Source organism: Heterostelium album, assembly GCF_000004825.1.
Source record: "Heterostelium album PN500 unplaced genomic scaffold PPL_scaffold14, whole genome shotgun sequence".
Lineage (NCBI taxonomy): Eukaryota > Evosea > Eumycetozoa > Acytosteliales > Acytosteliaceae > Heterostelium > Heterostelium album.
The window spans coordinates 851,666-874,753 of NW_008805076.1; the positions used below are offsets into that span (position 1 = coordinate 851,666).

Consider the following 23,088-nt stretch of genomic DNA (forward strand, 5'->3'; position numbering starts at 1 on the left):
TACTGTTAAAGTGTACTAGAAGGTAATACATCAGATAAACCAGTAAAGAAACCATTGACTGGTGGTGTAACAGTGTTTTTAGCATTGATATGTACTAAAAATTCCCAGTAGACATCGAATATCTTGGCACCACCTCGACTAAAGTACTCACTGCCATCCAATCTAAAGTTTACAAGTTTGACAAAGAGATGTGTACCATCAAAGTGGTAGGTCTTTCCATTACCGTTTCTTACGGCACTGGGTGATGCTGCCATCGTAAAGTTGTATGAATATTGACTGTTATACTTGTATTCACAACTCACTGAGAATGTTGTGCTCGCCGGATATCTAACCGCGAGGAATACATAGTTACTATAGACCACCTGTGATAGCCATATCTTCATGTAGGTTGGACTACCTGCAGTCAAGTATAGGTACCATCCAGCATTGGAGATACCGGTGACACCAGCATTCCTCGTGGCAACGGTTCTTCTCACGTCACTGATTCCATTTCCAAAGAGATAGGTATAACCTACGTAGGAGTTGGCAGGCCAGCTTTCATCACGTGAAATCAATCCTGGCACCCAGAATTGTACGTTGGCAATCTCACGACTACCTTTATCGCATACCCAGCTGTTCCAAGCAGAGTTATAGACGCAGCTACTATCGAACTGCCACCATTTGTCGTGGGCACCAACAATTGTTGGTACACCAGCTCTGCCAGTGACAGTTCCATCGAAATCGATGAAATTGAAATATCTCGAAGATCCAGTGTCCACGATGTTGTGACCGATAATCTGGCTAGCCAAACAGTTTTGAAGAGTAATGTTGCGAGTTGCTGAGATTCCTTGTGGTTTGAACTCGTCAGAGTGTGTCATGGAGATAATCACTTTGTTGTCGTCCTCAGAGCTTTGCGAGTATGGATACACTGTTGCATAGTTTCTGAAAACAACATTGGTGAGAATAGTCTTTACATAGGTATCGTAGAATTGGAATCCTTGTCTGGAAACTTCATTGCCTTTCGCCAACAGGTTTGCAGATTGTCCATTCACCAGAGCATTGTTTACCCACGATTCACCAAAGAGTGAAGCGGGTCGACGAGAATCATGCGACTCCAAAGCATTGGCTTCACTACGCTCTCCCCACATTCCAATGCCTCTGTTCGAGAGATACACTTTCGTATTGTTAAAAGTCATCCAAACAATGTTGGCATCGTTCTCCACACCGTTGGAATAGGTTTCTCTTGAAACTCTACCATTCGTATAGTAAAGTAAGCCATCAGAGTCATCGTAGGTTAGCTTTCCACCAACGTAGATCGATGAGCCAAACTCAAAATAATAACCTGAACTGTGTGCTGTATTTCCATTGAACTCTTTAAGTGGATATTGGAATGGGACGATTGGACTGGTCAGGAAATTTCCAACCGGTCTCTCCAAGTATGGAAAAGAGAAGGATGCCCAACCACCAGACGCTGCATTTCCAATGAATGAATTCCATGCATTGCTAATGTAGAATCCACTGGCTGTTACATCTGCCGGCTGTTTCAGAGAGTCGCTCTCTGTAAAGTCGTCACCATACTGTGTACTTCCAGCAGCTGGTTGACCAATAGTTTGAATTCGAGCAGCCAAATTGAATGATAATAGATTATCCATTTCAACACCATCCTCCAAATAGTAGCAATGTCCAATTGCATTGAATGCAACATTTCTAGTTAGAGTTAAATTGTTGGTTCCATGGATAGTGTAGCATCGGTAGTAGGAATCTAAAACAGAGCAATCAGAGATGTAGGAATTGGTTACAGTGCCGGCCATGTGGAAGTGGAGAGGATAACGACCTTTGATATTCTTTTGTCCCATTTTAATGAGTTGCAATCCAGAGAATTGACCGTTGGAGTTTACGAGAATATGTCCTCCAAACTGGTCGGAATCGGTATTACTACTATTTCCATCACCTCTAAATACCAATCTTCTGCTGAGCAATCCAACTTCAGCTTGGTATTCTTGACCTCCATAATGATAGTATCTCAATGAAGTGGTCAGTTGAATCTTTTTTCCTTCAATAGCGGCAATGGTCATGATTTCATTTTGATTACGAAGATTATCCTTATAGATACTTGTGGTAATAACAATCTGTTGACCAACTTCCCAATTGACATCATCTTGAACGTAGATAATACAATCACCAGACCATGCAGTTGCAGCCAACTTTGTCCATGTTTGATGGTATTGTTTACCTTGAACACTAATGAAACCGGTCGATGCCACAGCAATTCCTTTGCTTCCAAAATTGGTAGCTATTGTACTGGCTGTAGTTCTAGCACCATGGAATACAATATTAATATTGGCATTGTATCTACATGAACGTGTACCCATTGTGAATCTTCCCTGAACGTAGATATCCTTGACATTCCAAGTCATTGCAGCGTCGGAAAAGATTAGCTCTGATGTGGCTGGAATAACTATTTTTTGGTAAACAGCAGTTTGGCTGATTGAACAAGGCGATAAAAGAACTCTTTTGTTTACTGGCAGTGTAATGGTTGCGGTGTTTGGTGCTGGGACTACACCTCCACTCCAAATAGTTGGGTCATGCCAATGAACGAGGTTTGTAGCTGCATAGGGACAACTGGCTGGATCTTGAATATCAATCGCTGAAAGCGGTGGTTTTGGGATATTAACCAATTCCGAATCTTTGGTCAATAGAGTCGATGGTGGTACAATGGGCTGCGATGGAATGGTCAGTTTCATCTCACTGATAAAAATGGTGGTAACAACTGGACCGGTTTGAGTAGTTCTTTGGATTTTCAATGCTAATACCGATTCTCCAATATCTGTAGTTGGAATAATAGTGACAGAGTTGGCAACGAACGATGTCGATGAAGTAAAACTACCGGTAAAAGTCTTTTCCAACAAAGGAGTTCCCGATGAAGTTGTAAAATACTGACTACTTCCGTTTGGATCTGTAATATCGTCTGGTCTAAACAAATACAAGGTCATACTTGACACTCGATTGTAAGTACCGTAGACTTGACCAAGTTTGAAATTAAAACTAAATTGATAGGATACACCTGACTTTAGAGCTGGTGTAGGTGTTTTACTAACAAGATAATGATATTCTGGACCCCCTTTTTTTCAGACATATTATTAGTTTAGATTTTTGATTTTTATTTTGGATTTACATTTTTAATTCATTTACTTACAGGTTGGATAGTTTATTGTGAATGAATTTACGACACCAGATGGACCATCTGTCAAACTTGTTGCAGAATATCCATATTGTGCCATGAATATTAAATTACTCTCATCATAGAGTGTACTTACAGCTGGCGATGCTGTGATAGTGATTGGTGGAGAACTTGGTGGTGTGGCCGATGCCATTGTCGGTCTCCATGCTGTTGCAGTCGAAGGACAACTTTGAGCTTTAATCTAATAAAAAAAAAATTTTATTAATTAAAATTTGTTTTCTTTTGTAAGTACATATTTGTTTTATAAAATACCGTAGAAATACATAATAAATAAATAAATAAATAATTGATAAATATATTATTCATTTTATTTTTAAAATAAATAAAATAAATAGATTATAATAGAAAATGGTCTTTACATTTTATATTTATATCATTTTATTATATCGTTTTATTTCCAAAAAAAAAAACTTTGGCTATCAATAAAATTCTTTTAAAATTTGTGTCCATCCCATTTTTATGTAAATCTTTTTCAAGATGTAAAAATGGGTTTTGATCATTTCACAAAAATACTGACATGATGAATTTCATCTTTGGTGATCATCAGTACCAAAAAATATCTTAATTTTCGAACTTTTTTTCGCGAAGGATTTTTTGTATCTTCATTTTATTAAATCTGTTTCTAGATTTTAAACGATACATCAGTTCATAATTATTCTAATTGGAGGTATTAAATTTAATACAAACATTAAAAAAATAAATAATTAAAAAAATTAAATAAAAAAAGATATTTGAATTTATTATCTTTTGTTTTTAAAAGGGTGAACCATACTCTGCTATCATTCCGTTGTAAATAATAAAATTTCGAATTAGTGGTGTTTATTTTTATCTCTTTATAGAGATAAAACACGCAATTTGAATTTTACTTTTAGAAATTGAATACACACAATGTGTTAAATTTACAAATAATTTAATATTTTCCGAAAGATGGACCTATATGTATCTCAAATCTTCCTATTTTAAGATATTTATTCTTTTAATTTTATTTATTCATACTTTTTAAATAAAAACTAGATTTTTTAAAATAAAGTAAAAATAAGTAAATGGTTTAAACTAGTTTATAAATGAGAAAAAAAATAATAATTATTGGAAATGTTGGTTTTATACAGAAAAAAGAAAATTAAAAATAATGTTAAATTATTTTTCAAGAGGTGTGGGATACATTTATTAGTATTAATATTGATAATAATTATTATTGTCCCAATTTCAGTTTCAATCTATAACAGTCCACCAAGGAAATACAAGGGAAAAGGAACATTCTATCTTAGTACTCTCGAAAACTATGAACCAAGAGTATTGAAAGTTTACGATCAAACAAGTGTTCCAAAATACAATGTATTACTCGATCCTCATTCTCATTCGACTGTGTCAGACGGCGGTTTGTCACCGGAGGATAACATAAGATGGCACATTCTCAATGGGTACAATGCAATGTTTTTAACTGACCACAACAGAGTACGTGGAGGTTTGGAAGGTGAACGAATCGCTCGTGAGAAATACAACGATAAGATTGTAGTAATCCCGGGAATTGAATGGACCAATTGCAGATGCCATCTCGGACTGCTTGGAGTGCGGAGTGATGTTCCATTGTTTAAGAGTCCAACAGACCAGCAGATTAAAGATGTCATCAAATTGGTGCATGACCAAGGTGGTCTTGTCGTTCTAAACCATTATCCATGGTCAACTTGGGCAGGCTTGGATCAGCCAGATCTAAACACATGGTTGTCGATGGGTATCGATTTCATAGAGGTGGTGAACGATAGAACTCTGGATATGAGTGGATTGAACTTTGCCAAACAACATAATCTCAGGTATTTGACTGGTTCTGACTTTCACATGGGAAATGATGGTGCTACTTGGACAGTGTTTCAAGTGCAAGACACGAGAGGAGTGTATCAGCAAAATCAACCCATAACAGCACGTCATCTGACAACCGATAACATCATGTCTGGATTGCGACACGCCAACATATCATTCCTTTTCGATGCTGTAGGATCACATCACAAGATAGATAAAGTCAATAGAATCAGTGGAAGATATCAATTCCTTTCACCATGGATCTACCTAGGTGAATTCTTTCATCAATTCTATGAATTAAGAAAAGGTAACCAAAAAGATTTGAATCTTTATAATAATTTAGCATACATATCAAGATAACTAATACAAATGAAATAATAATAACAATAATAATATAGGAATGTATAGTTTTGTAAGTGGAAGTTGTACAAGACAATATGTTGTTGTTCATACAAAAGAGATAGTGGCATTGGTTGGTTGGATTCTATTTTTATTTTTTATGTTTGAAATTGTATACTTTATATTGTTTAAATTGATAAAGTCATGCAAAGGCAAAGAAAGGAAGGCATTGGAGATCTATGAAGATGTCAGTGGTAGTGTAGATGAAGAATCGATATCTACAACCTCGAGATCTAAAGAAAAAGATATTCAATACAGTGAAATGTATGAAGGTCAATCAAATTCTGATATACCTTCAAACTCCAACTATATGAATAACAAAAACAACAATATTATAAACAATAACAACAATATCAATAATAATAATAATAATAATAATAATAATAATAATAATAATAATAATAATAATAATAATAATAATAATTCAAAAGAAAATAGAAATAAAAATAATAAAAACAACAAAAATAACAAAAATAACAAAAACAACAAAAACTATAATAATATCGACAACAATAATAGTGATATTATAAATTCAAATATTAATAATCTTTATACATATCCATATTTAAATGAATTTAATAACTATAACAATAACAACAATAATACAAACTTTAATAATAATATAACTAATAATAATAATAATCAGATATATGGTTATTTTGGTTAATAATAAAGAAATGCTTTAATTTTAATCTGTTGTGCTGGTTTTTCAAAAAAAAAAAAAAAAAAAAAAAAAAAATTAGTTTCATTTTTGAAACAATTTTAATTACTTTTCTTTATTAATATTATTTAATTATAATTAGATTTATAAAATGATAAATATTGATAATATTAATAATAATAGTAATAGTAGTAGTGGTAATAGGAAACAATTCGAACAACAACAACAACCTACCTTTCCTCTAAGAAATGAACCTACCACAATAGACTCTGAATCAACTTCACCTTCCACCACCATAGTATCAACAACAACAACAACAACAACAACACCACCATCTACAACAACACCAACAAATATCAATAATAATAATAATAACAATAATAGTAGTAGTAGTACAAGTAGTAAATATAATGTTTTAAATCTATCTTCACCAATGGCGACAGCGACAACAAAGAAATCAATTGCTGGACAAAACAGTAGTAATAATAATGCAGATAAATATCAAAAGAGTAATAATAAACAATATTGGTGTTGGTTGCTAAAGGAATATATTAGATTAGGTCATGCTAAATCTATGAATCGTGTGATAAAGATCATAGATCAATTGGAATCCTATCCATTCAGTTACTTTAATAATATCTATCACGACGACCAAAAGAGCAACACGATAAACAGCAACAGAAACAACGTCATCTCTGATAAATACATGAATGACAGATACTACTACACCTACAACAACGTGGATCTAGTCGATATAAGACGTCTATCATTCCCATTCCTCTACATCCCCAATCTTCTCCGGCAACGAAGCGATCTCTTTCAGTACTTTAACAAGAACTTCTCATTCAGTAACATTCTATACGCTCTTAGTACCGCTAATATTGAATCGTTATTACAACCAAAGTATGTTTGATATATTATTGTTAAAAAACTAACAAACTAACTAACTAACTAATATTATTATAGTTATTTACCGATATCTAAATCAGTACCGATTGTACCATTTCTACTGACGATGGTATATTTAAAGTTGTGTGTATCTAAGGGAGAGGGATTGCGTGCTATTGTCGATGCACTTGTAGATTGTCGGGCAAAGATTCATATGATACCTGCCTATGAGTATCCAGCGATTCCACTCGATGTACTCTTGAACTCGATACTACTTGGACATGTGCGTTTCATCGATTGGGATCCAATCACATCCGATCTCATAAAGACAGAAGTATACTTTAACGAACTATTTGAAACTCTCTATTTAACTGGTAGAGATTATTTAACATTACCATCAACCAACACCAATAATAATAATAATAATAATAACAAATCAACAACTTTAAATTCAACTTTATCTTTATCTCCTTCTCTAAACAACAAATCAACAACAACAACAATATCATCTTCTACTTCTACTACTTCTTCTTCTTCACCTTCAAATTCAAATGTAATATCAAATTCAAATTCAACAACAACAACAAGTACGAGTACAGGTACAGGCAGTGTAAAAAGTTCAACAAGTAGATCATTACCATTGCTAAGTATTCCGAGTGAAGATTATAATCTAAAGACAATCGATATCTATTTGAATGACAGCAGGAAGATCGTTTACTACAACATAAAGTATCTGATCAACAGAAAGACAAACTCGTCGATATGGACCAAAGAGAACCTTGCCATTCTGTTTGAGTGTACATTATATAATATAGATCTCTATGTAAATAGCAAAGATAGTAGCACTGTTTCACAACTACAAGAAATAATGATTGTATTAGAGTCTTGTCTAAGACTATCGCTAAATTGGATATCAAAAGTAACTGGTATACAAGGTGGTATGTATCATTATCATTATGATCATTATAGATAGTACTACAATAACATAACAAACAAACATTTAACAATTTAATATTTACATACATTAATAACAGAGAGTTTAGATAAAGATAGTTGGTGGAATAAACAACCTGAACAATTGAATCTATCAATGAAACTTTGGATTGGTTTAATGGATAGAATATTCTCAGAGATCATCAAGGATCCGAATGCAGATAAGCTACGTTTGATTGGTTTGATTTGGTTGGGTATTTCTATATCGTTGGATGATGAATCATATCCTCTATTTATACATTATATCAATAAGTATCCTGATAATCTAAGGTTTGTATATATTTTATTATAATAATCAATTGATTCTCTTCATTTATTAATTAATACTATTGTTGTTATTATTATTGTCTTTATAGTGATATAACAAAATCAACATTAATTATAAAGGCAATTGGATTCGCATTGATTGGTGTACAAACGATTGAACAAACGATCGAGCTCGTTGGAATGATGTCATCACTCTGGGATAATCCTATTCACCAACCAAACACACCACCGACATTGGAACATGCATTCTTAATCTACAAAACGATTCACTCTGTATTCAACAACAAGTTTAAACAACAACAGACACTACAACAACATCAACAACTTCAACTTGAAAATGAAATAATAGATTGGACAAAAGTTGTTTGTGATGAAGCAAACAATATATTTTATCATTCAAATTTAAGTATGATTAATTAACAACTATTATTATTACTATTATTATTATTATTATTATTATTATTATTATTACTATTGTTTAGCTATATTATAAATTACTAATTAAATAACTCTTTAGACTCAAAATATACAAGTTTGTTTATTGGATCAGCTATTATTCTTTTAGTTCAAAGTAGTAAATGTAAATTCATTCCAAGTGAACAAAGAAAACAGATGATGAGCCAGATTCAAGAGATATTCTACACCTCTGTCAATCAATCAAATCATCTTTCGAAACATCAAAAGATTGGTGTTGCAACTGCCTACTCTATGAGTAAGATTGAACCATTCCAAGATAAACAAGCATGTCATGTAAGTATAAGTATAAATTTATTTATATTAAGAGTTTATTGCTTATTCTTATTAACAATCGATTTATTTTTATTTTTTTTTTGAAATAATAATAATAATAATAATATAGAATATATTAAAGATAACATTAGATGTTTTATTGGAAGAGATCTTGGGTATCAATTGTTGTTTGAATGAGTGGTTGGAGAAGCCATCTGATATTAGTAATCTTGTTATCAAAAAGATAGAATCTCATAGAACTGCACCGATCTTTACCGTATTACCTTCATTTGTTACTTCTATTACAACGTTAATATTGTATCTGAGTGACAATGATATCAACAAATCGATACTTTTGAAACTATGTGACTATGCTTACAATCTCAATGAACTGTGGTATAACTTTACCAAGGAAACAAACCTATCATTCCCAAGAGGTATGTAACTAACTAAACTATATATATAAACTAGAATAACTTAATTAATCAAATTATTTTATTTTATTTTTTTTTTATAGCATCGATTCAAAGAACATTAACACCTACTTTAACGGGTATTGTTAGATGTTTCTCATTTCTATTCACTGATATTGCTAAATCGTTGACTCCAATCGATAGTGTCATGGGAATTGAGATATTCAGTCAGATTGGATTCATCACTGACGATGACATACCGATTGCCAATCTAGCTATCATGTCGCTAGTCAACAACGTTAGCAAATCAGAGTGTGCAATCACACGTGTCGTTGACAAACTACCAATCTATTTAACAGTTCCAAAAGACGATAGTATTGCTTGCTCCAAGGTAGTAATCTATTTGCATGCTCTTGAGAATCTAATCACCAAGGTTCCACACAGTCTAATTATAAATCACATCGTACCAAACCTGTTTGAGTAAGTTACAACAATCAAAACATTACTATTGTTAACAATTTGATATACTAACCATACTCTTCTTATTTATCTCTTTAGATATATGGAATACCCAAATGAAAAGATTAACAAACTATCTCATATGATCATGGCAAAGATATTTACAATCCCAGACTTGCAACTGACGATAAAGATGGTACCAAAATACTTGTCTATTGCTTTAAGAGTATGTTTTAATATATAATCTTATCAATACTTATATTTACTAATGTTAACATTTTCATTTGAATTTCTTTACAGACATTCCCAACATTCACAAAGATTACATCTATATTTACAGTACTAGTTAGTATTATCGAGAATAATTCACCTACCAATCCGGTTGTGTTGTACTCTATCAAGATGCTTACTGACCAAGTTTTGAATATGATGCCACAAGACAAACAAAAGACATCGTTGAATGGTTCACTCAGCAATTTGGTTCATCTGCTATTCTCAACACTCCAGTTTATAGATGCTCAAATATTGAAGCTGGTCCTCGTAGATATTAAGGATGTCATCGACAAGGCACCAAACTTTAAGATTAAAACTGAACTGTGCACGCTTTTGCTTTCAGAGATCACCGGTAACCTTGAAAACTCAAAGAAGAACATTTGCATTTCATGGTACCTAGATTTGATGAAAAACATTAAATCAACACAAACAATATCCAACAACTCAATCAATAGTAACAATATTGATCATTTATAGTAGACTGATAGAATTATAAATAAATGTTTATCAAAATCAAAATATTTTTAGTTTTTTAATTATTTTTACCATTTTTTTTTATATTGAAAAATGGTATTTGTGTTCTATTGTTTTGTTTTTGGTTTTTGTAAAAATAAATTGTTTTAAATAAGAATTGATTCTGAAAGGAATAATTAAAAGTTAAAAAAATAGAGACTTTAGTATTAACTGGTGTTATTTGCAAAAATATAAGAAATAACTGGGCAAAGGGGGGGTTATTTTTTTGTTTTTTTATTTTTTTTTTAAATTTTTTTTTTTTTTTTTTTTTAAGAAGTAAAAATTGATTTATTAAGTAATATATTGGGATGGTGTAAACCATCGAATTTTTCTTTTTTTTTTTTTTTTTTTTTACAGTTTTTACTTTTTCATAATTCTGCAATTGATTGCTATTTTGATTATTATTATAATTATTTTAGTTATTGATATTAATAGATTGTTAAGCTGATGAGAATACTGATGATTGAATTGGTTAATTTGAAAATGAAGAAATGAAGAAGAGGAAATAATAGTTGGCTGACATTTGATTGGTTATTGGTTATTTAAGTTTGGATTGTAAGTTACTGATACTGTTATTTATAATTAATTTCATTACTGATAAGTGCTGTATATATTCATTAATGATAGATTCATTAGATAGTAGGTTGTTATCGTGGAGAGGAGTACCGCCAAAATAGGATTTACAATAGAATTTCCAGATTTGATGAAAGACAAGTGAAACGAGAGTAGTGATGTTGTCCTTTCTTCTAACCAACTGATACGCGTCTTCCATAGTCCAATCGAATCGTTGACCACCTGAAAGCTGTAAGGAGTCAAGAATGGTGTTAAGGTTGAATCTGTGCATAACTGCTCGACAATTAAAGAATGTATGGAAATATGGGTCAGAGCAGTATGTGAAGCACAGTTCACATTCTTTGTTTTTGTTGTAAGCTAATCCAGGAAGTGAACGAGAGAAGAACCGGAAGACAGTGTTTCGTCCACGCTGGTGTTTGATGAGCGAAATATAGGTGAAGATACAGTCGTAAGATGTGTAGTCGAATTTGGTTGGTGGTAGCGATAGTTGGAACTGACCATCAGTTAGTTGTGGAATGCCATGTTTGACGAACAATAGGTGGTCGTAGATTTGCTTTAGAGTGGGTGGTAGACCATCAATCAGAATTGGTTTAGCAGATTTGATCTTGTTGTCCAGATGTTTGAGATGAACTGCCAATTGGTGCCACAGAGTGTAGCATAGATTGAGATACGGCGAGGTGATAGATCTGCAATAGATTTGAGATAGCCAACTGGTATAATAACAAACTTTGGAAGGATCAGAGGATGAAAGTAGGAATCTGTTGAATATCCACACGTGTTGGGCATCGTTACGAAGTTGGATGTCCCATAGCGAGATGCCACCACGTAACCATGGTTGTACAGCTCTGGTCTTTTTCATTGTGTTTTTATATTTCTTGGAGTCGATGAACGGATTGGAGTTGGACGACCACAGGTACCAAGACAGTATGTTATCGAGTTTCTTGACTTCCTCATCGGTAAAAAAAAAAACTATATCCGCATGCGTTTTTTTTTTTTTATAATAACTAAAGTGGTATACATGTTTTATTAAAAGTTGTATTAAAAGGATGGATTTACCATCAAGTTTTTTTTCGTAGTCTATTTTTTTTTTCTTTTTAGTTGTTGGTTGATTTAATTAATTAGTTGGCAGGTTGGGAAGAGAGTTAATTTCATTTACTTGATTAGTTGGCTGGTGTTGGAGTGTTGTTTATTAATTTTAGAATGTTTCTGTGGATATCGAAGTCGGATATAATAGATTGGTTGGAGAAATCGAGTATTTTGTCATCTTGACTGAATAGAATTGAACTGACATGTTTCCAAATGTTGTGGTAGATTATCGCTGTTAGGTCTGATGATTCATCGCAGAGGTAGAAGTGAGTAGTAGATTTTTCCAGTGACCATTCGTCTTCGTAGTTGGCAATTTGTAGATGTTGTGTGATGTGTTTGAGGTTGAATTTGTTTAGGATGACTCGACAATTAAAGAAATAATGTGTGTGTGGGTCAAAGTCATTTGCTGAACATAGTTTACAACTGTCTTGTTTGATGTATGCCATACCAGGAAGTGATCTTGAGAAGAATCTGAATACTGTGTTTCTACCTCTGTGGTGTTTGATGGAGTTAATGTAGTAGAAGATGTTTCGGGTTGATGTAAAGTCTATTTTGGTGGGGGGAAGAGATAGTTGGAATTGACCTGATGTAAGTACTGGTTTGTGGTGATGGTTGATAAGGTTGTGGTATATGAGTTTAAGTGGTAGTGGTTCGTCATTACGCAATATTGGTTTCATTTGATGTGGAGGTAATTTCATAATTGGTCTAAATTGTTGCCAAAGAAGGATGGAATGTTTGAGTGTAGGTGAGGTTATCTTGTTATGTCTAATTTGGTTACGCCAGCTTTGGTAGTATGGGGAATAGACATCTTGATTTGCAATTACTCTATTTAGTATCCAAATGTGTTGAGAGTCATTTCGTAGTTTCATATCCCACAATGAAATGCCACCATTTTTCCAATGATGTACTGCTCTGGAGAGTGTCATTGTATTCTTAAATGATTTTGCATCTTCGAAAGGTCTGAGATTGGATGACCATAGGAACCAAGTGATTATTTTGTTGAGTGATTTGATATCTGATTCTGTGAATTTGTCAAGGTACATGTGGTAAGAGAGTTTTGATAGTGTGTATGACTTGAGTATTGACATTTTAGTCCTTAGGGTTGTGCCAAACTTCTTCCATTTGATCAGTGATGATTTAACTTCGCTGACTATTGATGAAAGTGAATGATGTAATCCTTCGGAGTTAAAGAAAAGACCGAGATATCTTTCGTTGACAATTGACTTTGGTATTCTTGTGTCGCCTATGATCGGGGGGTGGTGAAGATGGTCGCTGCAAGGTGGACCTATTTGGATGATACAACACTTGGTGGGATTGATTTTGGATGATGTGGCTTGGCAGAACAGGTTAAAGATTCTTAATTTTAGTTTCAGATCTTTATAATTTGCTGAAAATGTGCTACTGTCATCTGCAAATTGTAATAATTTAACCATTGTGTTGAAATCGTTAAGTGGAAGACCGATTGCTTTGGAATTGAGTATGGCTCTGGCCAAACATTCGATGACTAGAACAAATAACGTTGGTGATAGTGGATCTCCTTGTTTAACTCCTCTGTTGATAGGAATAGGGTTAGTTAAAAATCCATTGACAATTACTCTGGCGGTAGAACCTGTGAGAAGGTTCATTATTAGGTTGATTATTTTGTTGTCTATTTTAATGTGTTGTAGTGTTCTTCTAATAGCGCCGTGAGAGATGCTGTCGAAGGCTTTGTTGAAGTCGAATAATGTTATTAAGCCACTTAATCCTCTGAGTTTGCAGTATTCTATTATTTCATTCATCGTGATGATGTTGTCCATGATATATCTCTTGTGTACAAAGCCAGTTTGGTTGTCGTTGATGATTAGGTCTACCAAGGTTTTCATTCGATTGTTGATTGCTTTGGTGATAACTTTGTAATCGTTGTTGAGTAGTGTTATTGGTCTTCTATTGGCTGGATCGAATATATCACCTTTCTTGTAAATAGTTGTGATGGTTCCTACTTTGAATTCGCTTGGTAATGGATTGCCTGAGTTGAGTGATTGGTTGTAAAGTTTGGTGAGTATAGGGGCAATGACATCGCAGTGGGCTCGGTAGAACCAAAGTCCTAAGCCATCTGGGCCAGGTGATTTCCATGGGTTGGATGAATTAATAGTTTCTGTGATCTCTTCGGTTGTGAATTCTCTGGCAATGCTGTCATCGGTTATTTCACATTTCCATTCGTTAAGTAGTCTATTGTGTATGGTTGGATCATCAGGAACATTTCTGAATAACGATGTGTAGTACTTCTCCATGATGTTCACCATATCATCGAGATTAGATGTAACCGTGGTTTCATTTAATCTTAAACCGACGATGTTGGTATCTTTTTTGGATTGAGCTAGTTTAGCGGTTAATAATCGAGAAGGGATTTCACCGTTTAGTTGTTGGTTGACCTTGCGAATTGAATCTCTTAGATTTCTTTCTTCTGTTTGTAACTTGATAAGATCTAATTTTGCTGATTGTATGATGTTGTTGGGGAGGTTGGAGTCTATTGTTTTCAGTAAGTTGATTATCGCATTTCTTTTTATTCTTTTCCTTTTCTTTTGATAGTTTATGTAGCATTCTATGATTAATGATTTGACTTTTATCCAGTCTTCTATGTTGTTGATGTTGTTGGTGGTGATAATGTTATTAATAAGTGATTGTACTTCTGGTTCTAGTGAAGTTTCTTTATCGAGTCTCCACTGTGTTTGTGATAGTTGTGGTGGTGTGATTTTTATGTTTGTTGTGATTGGTGAGTGGTCAGATAGTGCTCTAGGGTGTAGTTGGAAGTTGGATGTTTCTATTGTAAATTTGCAATATATTCTGTCTAATCTCTTTTCTGTATCGCCACGTTTCCAAGTGCTGCTGTTGTTTGTACTATCTAGATCAATAAGATCATGATCATCGCTGAGGAAATCTAATATTGTTGATAGTGGTGAGCTGTCTCCTGGTATACAATTAAAGTCGCCAGTGCAAATGTCTATATGGTTTGGTAACCAAAGAGAAGTGTTGTTGAAGAGTTGATCAGCAAACAATCTTTGCTCTGGTTTGCTTGCTGGAGCATATATATGTAGGAGATTGAAGCTATTGTTGAATATTCTTATAGTACACAGAATGAATCTTCCATTAGGATCGATGAGAGAGGGGTATAGATTGATATGCTTGGAATGAGAGATGATTGCAACCCCAGTTCCTTGACCGTTTGAAGTAGTTATTATCTTATTATTATTATTATTTTTGTTGAAATATGAGTTGAGTGAGGTGATTGTGACGTGATTAGTTTCTGTAAGTAGGGTGATGTGTGGTGAAGTAGATGAAATTAAAGAGGCTATATCTTCCAGTGATTTTTGTAGAACTGCGCCCCTGCAGTTCCATAGAAGTAGCTTAAGGTTGTCCAATTAGGGCTAAGGGTATTCTCACATGTGTCTGCGTATTACCTGCTGGAGCCTGAGTTCTCTTGTTTTGATTTGTATCTTCTGAATCTTTAACTTCTCTTTGTCTAACTGTTGTAGTGTCGTTCTTCTTCTTATTTCTCTTCTTATCGGTTGAAGTTGTTGTTGTAGTTGTAGAAGAAGTTCTTTGTGTAGGTTCTACGTATTTGGTTAGAGTTGAAGTATAACCCGATTCTTCGTCTTTGTAGTCAGCGTCAGAAATGATGACATCTTTCTCGTAGAGTACCCATGTAGATGCTTTGTATAGTTTAGTGGTATTGTCTTTGGTGGGTAGCAGAGAGGAGACATGTGAAAAAAGAGCATGATTCTTCTTGTATATCTTCTTGAATTCATCCTCTTTAATTGCTTTAGAGCTGTCTGATGTTGTTATTGCTGATACTTTTAGAAAGTTGAAAGAAGGGAAATAGGCAACAATCTTTCTAGGTTTATTTATCGAAAGGTTCTCACTACAGTAAACATGTAGATCATTGAGACGTGATCTGTCAATCCTTCCGTTAAATACAATTCCTTTGCTTGTCCTACGACCCTCGGGATCTGATACAGTGCTCATAATGAAGAGATCATATAGTTTTTCTAAAATCTTGTTACTGACGTAATTTGATTTAGGAAAGTATAGACGTACATGAATGCTCTCTAGTTGTATGAGTTGCATGAAGGTCGCATTGTTGCTAAGCTTTAGATTCTTTTTATAGAACTCGAATAGAGTACTCATTTTACTAATTGATTGTTCTTATTGTTATTTAAATGTATATAAATATATATTATAGAATAAAATAAGATTTGATGGTGATTAGATGAATATGTAATAATTAGTTTAAATTTATATTAAATCTTATATTATTGCAATAATATGTTGTATTATTAATAGTTATTGCTAAATAGTTGATATAAATATGAAAATATAATAATTATAAATAGTAGTATACAGTTACTAATTGTATACAAAAAAACGAAAAAACTTTATCCGCATGCGTTTAATTTTTTTCATTTAAATTTTAAAAGTTTGTTGCTCTGCTGAGATTCGAACTCAGATGACTGGATTCAAAGTCCAGGATACTAACCCTTATATGACAGAGCATTTGATGAATTTTCAATTTTTTTTAAAATTCTAAGTTCGCTCGAAATAAAAGACATTACTATTTACTCTTTATGCACTTTCCATTTCATATTCACAGGCCCTCCTCCTATCAAAATCGAGCACCTCTTAAAATGCAAAATACTAAACACCTACAAACCTATTATAAAACGGAGCATACACAAATTCACAGGGGAGATGGAGTGAGAACACTTTATAAAAAAAAAAATTATAAGTACAAATATTAAAGATTAATCAATAGAGTTCTAAAATGGACAATTTTATAACATATAATGGAAGAGTAAATTTTCTCCGATAGTTTTGGTCATCCAATGAGAGATTTGAAAGTAGGTAAAACGAATAAACAGATACCAACTCCCGTATCTAGGCTTGAGCTTTAAAACAATTTTATATTAATTTGCTATCAATTATTTCTTTTAAACTTTAATCTGAAACAAAAAACAATTTTAAAATTAAACTTGAGATTCTCCGTTCTTTGAAATATATTTAAGATCTTCATTAAAACTAAATTCAAAGATTTATGCTTCAGAGATAAATGTCATCATCATATCACCACCCGAACTGAAATGATTTACTTTAATCAATCTAATAACTCTTTACTTTAATTGGAAATTAAACAAAACAAGAGTAATCAAACTAGTTGTGATTTAATACCCACATTACAAAGACCAGTTTCAAATATCTGTTTGAAAAAGAAAAGATAATATACACAGAAAATTGGTAAAGCGGTGTTAAATGTCACAATCAAACCATTGGATATTGACACTGCACCTCTTCACCAATATTTCGGTGATGGCTGGGCAAATAAAGATTTGTTTGGAGAGAAAAAGATCTTTGTTCCAAGCTTGACCCTATATGAAAAATTAGAAAAAAAAAGTAAAAGCAGTAAAAACTATAGGATACCAGACCATATTGTCGCAAACTTGATAATCTTATTGAAAACAAAACATTACTGGTAGATTTGCTGTTTGGTTGACGATGGTAATCAGATTTTTTTTTTTTGCAAATTTTTTTTTCAAATTTACACAAATTATATTAATTTAAATTAAATGGAGACTCTGGAATGCCTTTCGGTGGTTAACACAGTCATTCGAATGACTTTTTACAATGTTTTGATGGGATCACATCAATCAAACTTATCAAATTGAAATCAATAATCAATATTTGTGGAGGGAATGATGTGATACTTGAAACACCACATCCATTTTGTAAATACTAAATGATTTTTAGAAAGATCGTGTATGAAATGGATGATTTCATTTCTACAACTTTTTGGATTAAGGCCACCACCCCTACAATTTTGGAAAAAACAAAACAAAATAAATGTAAAAGTGACATATAAAAAGATCAGTGCCGGGAAGCAAATGAATAATAGGTCATAAATTCCCAAAATATCTTAGATGGGTGGTATCATTATTTGACGATATTTAGTTTTTTTGTATAAACATGCCAAAGATGAAATGTTTCGAAAAAAAAAACAAAATATCTAAAAAAACCAATTTTTTTGAGGTGGATTTTACGAAAAACCGCATAATCAGGGCTATATGTGTCAGAAAATCAAGCAACTGCGTGTGATGAAGATTAAAATGTGGGTCAGTTTTTTTTTTTGTTTTTTTTTTTTTTTTTTGCAAAAAATTATTTCAAAAATCAAAAGATCTTTCACACATTGGTTTCTTTGATTCCACCTATCAAAATGAAGCCACCTTTGATATGTAGATGCCCCTGATTTAGAACGCATTGCAAACTTTTTGATAAGCTTTGTTTCCTAAAACGAAAATGATGTTTTTAATTATTTTTTTTTTTACAGTTTAATAAGAATAGCACTGATCATTCGTATTTGAAAGAGTAATGAGGTTGTGTTTGGTGCTATAATCCTGGAACCAACGTACTCATCTAACTAGATAGTTCTCCCACCTTGACTAACACCAACGACAACACCACCACTCCACCAGAATACAGACACTCATCTAAACTTGAGTAATCATTTGATTTGATTTTCTTAATCTTTTTTTTTTATTAAACAAACTTGTAAAATACACATAATCAAAACAAATAATTACAACAACAAATAACAACCCAATTGAACCATTTTTTTAAAAAATACTAGTTCTTTTCACTATATTAGTAAAATTCAGATTCGCAAATATTAATATTCAATAATTTCACAAACAAAATAAATACCGACTTTAATTAACTGTAAATATATAAAATTAAAATACTTGTATGTTAAACATAATTTTGTTGTTTTTCAATATTTTAAATACCTTTTTTATACACAATCAACTTTAAACATTAAATATCAGTTATTTCAACATTTGTGGATAGAATCATACCCTATTAATAAATTTAATTTTAGTAATGTTTTTTTATGTATTGTTTTGTCACAAAATCTTGATATTAGAAACAATAATGATAGCTTGGAAATTTAGATTATTAAGGAAACATTTATTAAGGCAGAAATTATGACATCGTTATCAATCAGTTGTCCAATCATCAATAACAATACTCACATTACGATCATTGCTTTGTTGTATTTATTTATAATAATCCATCTGTAAATGTGTGCTTGTTGTAAGTCCAATAGTTGGATGGCAACAACAAGATTGTTACAACATCACTTCGGTGGTTCTTGTGCATTACTACAATCACACACCCATTTCGAAAAACCTTAAAAAAAAACAAAAAAAACCAAAAACATCTTGATAGTTGCGAGTTGCAACTTCTTTCGAACTTTTCACACAAAAAAAAACCTACCCTCAAATTTTTGTCAAATGATGTTTTTACAAAAAAAGCAAACCAAACACCCACCCCTATATACTAAAAATTCAATTTGCTGATTTCATTGGGCAAGATAATCATAGATTGTTTTGCTTGCGAATGGGATATCCGATATGATTGCAAAAATGCTTAAATTAAATCATTTTTGAATTCAGGGAACTTTTCAAGCTTATCAAAACTTGAAATACCATCAAACCAAAATAGTTATAACCCTCTTTTTTTTCTATTTATTTATCTATTTATTTATTGTTTTTGTTTCCAAATATATAAATTTTGTGCAAATCAACCTTTCAAATTCAATCTTGAAAAAACAATTGAATCGTTTTCTAATTTATTATTTTCAACAACAATTAGAGATCAACTAAATAAAAAATGGGATGCACACAAAGCTCAGAACAAAAGTCCAGTTCCTCAATTGACAAGGAACTCGCCGCCGAAAAGAAAACTCAAGAAAGAGAAATTAAATTATTATTGTTAGGTATGAATATATTCTAATAAGAATCAAATTAAAAAAGAAACACTTTACTAACCGTCATTTTTTTTTTTTTTAGGTGCTGGTGATTCTGGTAAATCAACAATTGCAAAACAAATGAGATATATTCATACCAAAGGTTTCTCAGATGATGAAATCAAGTCTTTTAGAGATATTATGCAATCCAATGTTTTGCAATGCGTACAATTATTAATTAGAAACTTAGAGAACTATGATATGGAAGTTGCAGCTGAACTCAGAGATAGATCCGAATACTATGCCAATGCCAACCCATATGAATTGCCACTTGCCCCACACATGTGTGATGAATTGTCCAAACTGTGGAAGGATCCATCCATTCAAGAATTATATAACAATAAGAGACATGAATTCAATTTACCAGAAGTTGCTGGATAGTATGTATACAAAAACATAAACCATTCATTTTTTTTTCAGAAAAAAAGTTAATTAACTCTTATATTTCATTTAGTTGTTTGGCAAATATTGAAAGAATTGGTTCAGAAAACTACAATCCAACCCAAGAAGATATTTTGAAGTGTCGTCAAAGAACCACTGGTATGAAGGAAACAGTTTTCGTTGTAGACGATGTTAAATTCCGTTTATTGGATGTAGGTGGTCAAAAGAATGAGAGAAAGAAGTGGATCCACTATTTCGAAGATGTCAAGACAATTATTTTCTGTGTTGCTTTGGGTGATTACAATATGAATCTCGTTGAAGATGGTGCCACCAATCGTATGATGGACAGTATGAAGCTGTGGAGAGACATTGTCAACAATGAATACTTTAAGAATACCTCATTCGTTTTGTTCTTGAACAAGAACGATATCTTCCGTGAAAAGATCACAAAGGAACCACTGAATCAATTCTTCCCAGAGTACACCGGTGGATTCGACTATGAAAAGGGTCTCGAGTTTGTCCGTAACCAATACCTGTCACATGTACCATCCGGAAAGACTGTTGTAGCTCACGTAACCACCGCCACCGACACTGAGAACATTAGCGTTGTATTCGATGCAGTCAGAAGATCAATTATCAATCAAATTCTTAAAATTCATTTCTAAACAATACCAATGTTGTTTAAATAATAATAATAGTAATAATTAATCAAAAACCAAATCCAATCAAATCAATCACTGAACAAAACCAAAATCAAATCGCAAAAAGTTATTTTTAGTCAAAAAATCGACCACCACAACCACCAAACCATTCACAGCAAAAATCAAAACTATTTATGATCCACCAGTCAAACAAACAAACCATCAATCAATACCCGCTACTGTTTTAATTAGCAAGTGTGTTCTACCGGTAGTCATCACACTTTTTTTCCAAACGCCAACAAATTTTTTTTTTCCTTGCCACCGAACAAGAAAAAATCAACAAATCAAATACAACAGAAGTTCACAGTCATTGTACAATGTATCTCTCCTACCTTTCTTTTTTTCTTTTTTCTGTCATATCCATACCTCATTATTGGATATTTCAATTTTCAACTTATCAATATTAAAAAATAAATTAAAAATTAAAAAATTAAACCTTTTTTGTTTTTTTATCTTGTTTTTATTTTTGTAGAATCAATCAGAGAGGCGTGAGTTCAATATCAGTTGATCAATTTATTTTATTTTTGATCTACAGATAATTATTTTTATTGTTTTGTATTATAAATGTCATTTTTAAATGAATTAAAGAATAATAGAAAATTAAAGAATGTTGATACTGTTATAACCAATAAAGATGGTACTAAACATAAGGTTAATATTACCACAGGTAGCAGAAGTGAATTGCACAGTGATGATGAAAATGCTCCACAATCTTTGGGTTTCGTTGTCGATACGAAACCAGATGATCAATGCTATCGATGCGATCTAAGTGAATATAATGACAGTGCGAACCTATTCATTGGATCACAAGATGCAGCTTTCAATAGACAACATTTGGATCATCATGGAATCACTCGGATTTTAAATGTTGGCTATGGCATTGCCAATCTCTATGCCAATGATGGTATTGGATATATGAATATCGATATCTACGATGATGTCGACTACAACATCTACGATCATTTCAGCGAGGCATTTCAATTCCTCGACCTTGCAATTAGCGAACAACGATCGATTCTCATACATTGCAACGCTGGAATATCAAGATCATCGACCATACTCATAGCGTACCTAATGAAACGACATCACCTGACGCTGGAACACGCCTACTCAATAGTGAAGAAAGCACGTCCATTGATCAAACCGAATCAAGGTTTCTACAATCAACTGAAAAACTATGAAGTAATAATACAAAAGAATCTGTAATAGATGACAAATCACACTAAAATACTAAACAAGAGGGAATATATACGACGACACAACATTATAATTAGAAATAAATAAATAATTTTTCAATCAAAAGAAGAAAAGTAGATTTTGTCAGCCTTTTTCCTTTTTTATTTAAATATATAATAGAGGGACTTTTATATATTCGTTTAATCGAAGAGACCCATACCCATATCTTCGTCGGATTCTTCCTTCTTTTCTTCCTTCTTTGGTGCAGCAGCGGCGGCGGCTGGGGCAGCAGAGGTGGTAGCAGCGGCGGCTGGAGCAGCGGCACCGGCAGCTGGGGCGGAACCAACCTTGGTCATACCAGAGGCAATGAGTTCGGTAATGTTCTTACCGTTGAGCTCAGCAACGACGGCAGCAACACGGGTGGCATCGACTTCAGCACCAACAGAGGACAAAACCTTGGTGACATCGGCAGCAGATGGGGTGGCGTTACCACCGAGGACAACTAAGAGATAAGCGGACAAGTATTTCATTCTATAATTTTGTTAAATGACGCGAATAAGTATAATATTCCTGATGATAGATGATTTTGATAGATGAAAGGTTGAATATAGTGTCTTGTTCTTGTAATTCTGTATCAAGTGTATCAACTAACTATGATCCATCTTCTATCAATCAACAATCTTCTAAATAATATAGAGTAGTATAGATAATTACTTGAGATTGAA

At 32.8% G+C, this 23,088-nt stretch overlaps 7 protein-coding genes across 7 annotated transcripts; 4 read left to right on the plus strand and 3 right to left on the minus strand.

Moving 5' to 3' along the window:
- Nucleotides 1–5: 5 nt before the first annotated feature.
- Nucleotides 6–3,485, minus strand: PPL_10671 (G8 domain-containing protein; the record flags this gene model as incomplete). Its single annotated transcript, XM_020581439.1, has 3 exons — nt 6–3,100; nt 3,176–3,394; nt 3,473–3,485. 3 exons carry the CDS (start codon nt 3,483–3,485, stop codon nt 6–8), a joined length of 3,327 nt encoding a protein of 1,108 aa, XP_020428226.1.
- An 83-nt stretch (nt 3,486–3,568) lies between these two features.
- Nucleotides 3,569–6,083, plus strand: PPL_10672 (PHP domain-containing protein; the record flags this gene model as incomplete). Its single annotated transcript, XM_020581440.1, has 4 exons — nt 3,569–3,571; nt 3,981–4,009; nt 4,447–5,324; nt 5,416–6,083. 4 exons carry the CDS (start codon nt 3,569–3,571, stop codon nt 6,081–6,083), a joined length of 1,578 nt encoding a protein of 525 aa, XP_020428227.1.
- A 145-nt stretch (nt 6,084–6,228) lies between these two features.
- Nucleotides 6,229–10,986, plus strand: PPL_10673 (uncharacterized protein; the record flags this gene model as incomplete). Its single annotated transcript, XM_020581441.1, has 13 exons — nt 6,229–6,980; nt 7,044–7,694; nt 7,797–7,903; nt 8,000–8,228; nt 8,315–8,631; nt 8,791–8,975; nt 9,085–9,272; nt 9,367–9,395; nt 9,472–9,847; nt 9,926–10,052; nt 10,127–10,451; nt 10,887–10,907; nt 10,970–10,986. The coding sequence occupies 13 exons, from the start codon at nt 6,229–6,231 to the stop codon at nt 10,984–10,986; spliced, it is 3,324 nt and encodes a 1,107-aa protein (XP_020428228.1).
- Nucleotides 10,987–12,345: 1,359 nt separating this feature from the next.
- PPL_10674 (uncharacterized protein) lies at nt 12,346–18,908 on the minus strand (the record flags this gene model as incomplete). Its single annotated transcript, XM_020581442.1, has 5 exons — nt 12,346–15,554; nt 15,709–16,452; nt 16,959–17,010; nt 18,036–18,111; nt 18,880–18,908. 5 exons carry the CDS (start codon nt 18,906–18,908, stop codon nt 12,346–12,348), a joined length of 4,110 nt encoding a protein of 1,369 aa, XP_020428229.1.
- A 1,061-nt stretch (nt 18,909–19,969) lies between these two features.
- On the plus strand, nt 19,970–21,151 carry gpaI (guanine nucleotide-binding protein subunit alpha; the record flags this gene model as incomplete). Its single annotated transcript, XM_020581443.1, has 3 exons — nt 19,970–20,075; nt 20,149–20,485; nt 20,560–21,151. The coding sequence occupies 3 exons, from the start codon at nt 19,970–19,972 to the stop codon at nt 21,149–21,151; spliced, it is 1,035 nt and encodes a 344-aa protein (XP_020428230.1).
- A 600-nt stretch (nt 21,152–21,751) lies between these two features.
- PPL_10676 (dual specificity protein phosphatase family protein) lies at nt 21,752–22,467 on the plus strand (the record flags this gene model as incomplete). The annotated part of the gene is made up of 2 exons (XM_020581444.1): nt 21,752–22,369; nt 22,462–22,467. 2 exons carry the CDS (start codon nt 21,752–21,754, stop codon nt 22,465–22,467), a joined length of 624 nt encoding a protein of 207 aa, XP_020428231.1.
- Nucleotides 22,468–22,563: 96 nt separating this feature from the next.
- rplP2 (60S acidic ribosomal protein P2) lies at nt 22,564–22,893 on the minus strand (the record flags this gene model as incomplete). The annotated part of the gene is made up of 1 exon (XM_020581445.1): nt 22,564–22,893. One exon carries the CDS (start codon nt 22,891–22,893, stop codon nt 22,564–22,566), a length of 330 nt encoding a protein of 109 aa, XP_020428232.1.
- Between the last annotated feature and the right edge of the window lie 195 nt (nt 22,894–23,088).